This window comes from Myotis davidii, unplaced genomic scaffold, assembly GCF_000327345.1.
Source record: "Myotis davidii unplaced genomic scaffold, ASM32734v1 scaffold333, whole genome shotgun sequence".
NCBI classification, from domain to species: domain Eukaryota; kingdom Metazoa; phylum Chordata; class Mammalia; order Chiroptera; family Vespertilionidae; genus Myotis; species Myotis davidii.
Window position 1 is genome coordinate 1,916,428 of NW_006285266.1, and position 1,382 is coordinate 1,917,809.

The following is a 1,382-nucleotide window of genomic DNA, read 5'->3' on the forward strand; positions in this document are numbered from 1 at the left end:
CCGCTGGGTCCCTCCTCCTCCGTCCCTCCCTGCTTGTCAGCCCAGCCCGCGCCCAGCCCGCGCCCGCCCAGCACAGAGGGCAGGTAGGGAAGGCGTGCAGGCTGATCACTAACTGCACGAGCTGTTGCTGCCTGGAATGGCCCAGATCTGACCTGAGAAAGCCTGCTCCTAACAGGGACTGAGTCCCTGTAGCCCTGGTGGCTGACCACACGCACAGAGGGGCCCTGACCGCTCACAGCCACTCTCTCCCCTGCCGCATGCGGCCCCGGGAGAAGTCTGACATGTTCAACATCAGAGTCCAGACAGAAGAGCCACACGGATTCTGAAAACTTGGCCTCTTATTCAAATGTCGGGAACACGGACCTGGGCGCGAGGCCTCACAGCCCCGGGGAACGCTCGTCGGTCCGGGCCCCGAGGGCCCCCTCCTCAGCCCCCCCTCCCCATCTTCCCTCTGACTCAGGTGTGGGGCTAGCAAGACACGAATCAAAAAGCATGAGGCCCCAGCGAGGGAAGGAACCACAGACGTCAGAGGTAAGAGGACAGAGGAGTCCGTCTGAGTGACCGCACAGAGCATGAGCCGCGCCACCACGTCAGGCCAGTGAAAGCACAAAGCATCTGCCACACTCAGTGCCCACACCCACGGCCACGTGACCAACGCCACGCAGGGCTCTGACCACCAGACTGCACGTTCAGTGACAGTGACTCACCCCAGTCCCAGAGACTTGGGGCCACCAGCCCCACACCAGCTTCTGCAGCCACCGGTCAGAGCGTAGCGGCTCTGACTGCTCCCTGCGGCTCCAGCAGCCACATTCCTGGGCCTGGACGCTGGGTGGGGGAGCCGGGGAGGGACAGGCAGCCTGTGCCCACAGGGGTGAGTGTGGGGGGCACCGCTGGTTGCCCCAGCTCCCGCCTTTCACCAGGCTGCTGCCCAGGGGCAGTCACAGCCTTGAGGCCTCGTCACACCCCAACAGTAGGTCTGAGTCACAGTGAACCCTCCATGCTGTCCCGGGTGCGGCCGGCAGGGGACAGGCTTGGGGAAGGAGAGACCAGGTGTCGGTACCACTGGCCTGGGCACCCTCACCACCCGCAGGGCAGGCGGCATGGGGTCCGGCCCTGCGCCCCTCTTTGCCCCCTGTGCCCCCGTAGCCCCTCTGCACACCGGGCCCAGGTGCCTACCTGAATTGGAGCGTTTCTTTGGGGTCTTGAGGCTCCGGCACCGCCCGCCCACGGAGCTGCTGTTCTCGCTCATGGAGTCCTGGGTAGAGGACGCGCTGCCTGTGGCCTCGCTGTCACGCATCATGCTCTCGTAGCCGCTGCTGCCCCCGCTGTGGTAGAACAGCGCCGTCTTGCCCATGGCGGGCGGCAGCTCCCCGCTCAGCACG

General features: G+C 65.8%; 1 protein-coding gene across 1 annotated transcript in view; it reads right to left on the reverse strand.

The window, feature by feature from the left end:
* LOC102774633 (kinesin-like protein KIF26B) overlaps positions 1–1,382 on the reverse strand; it is a 70,056-nt gene that overhangs the window by 4,534 nt on the left and 64,140 nt on the right. Inside the window, exon 12 of the mRNA XM_015558960.1 lies at positions 1,177–1,375. Within this exon, the coding sequence (XP_015414446.1) occupies positions 1,177–1,375 (199 nt within the window). The remainder of the gene's footprint in view (positions 1–1,176; positions 1,376–1,382) is intronic.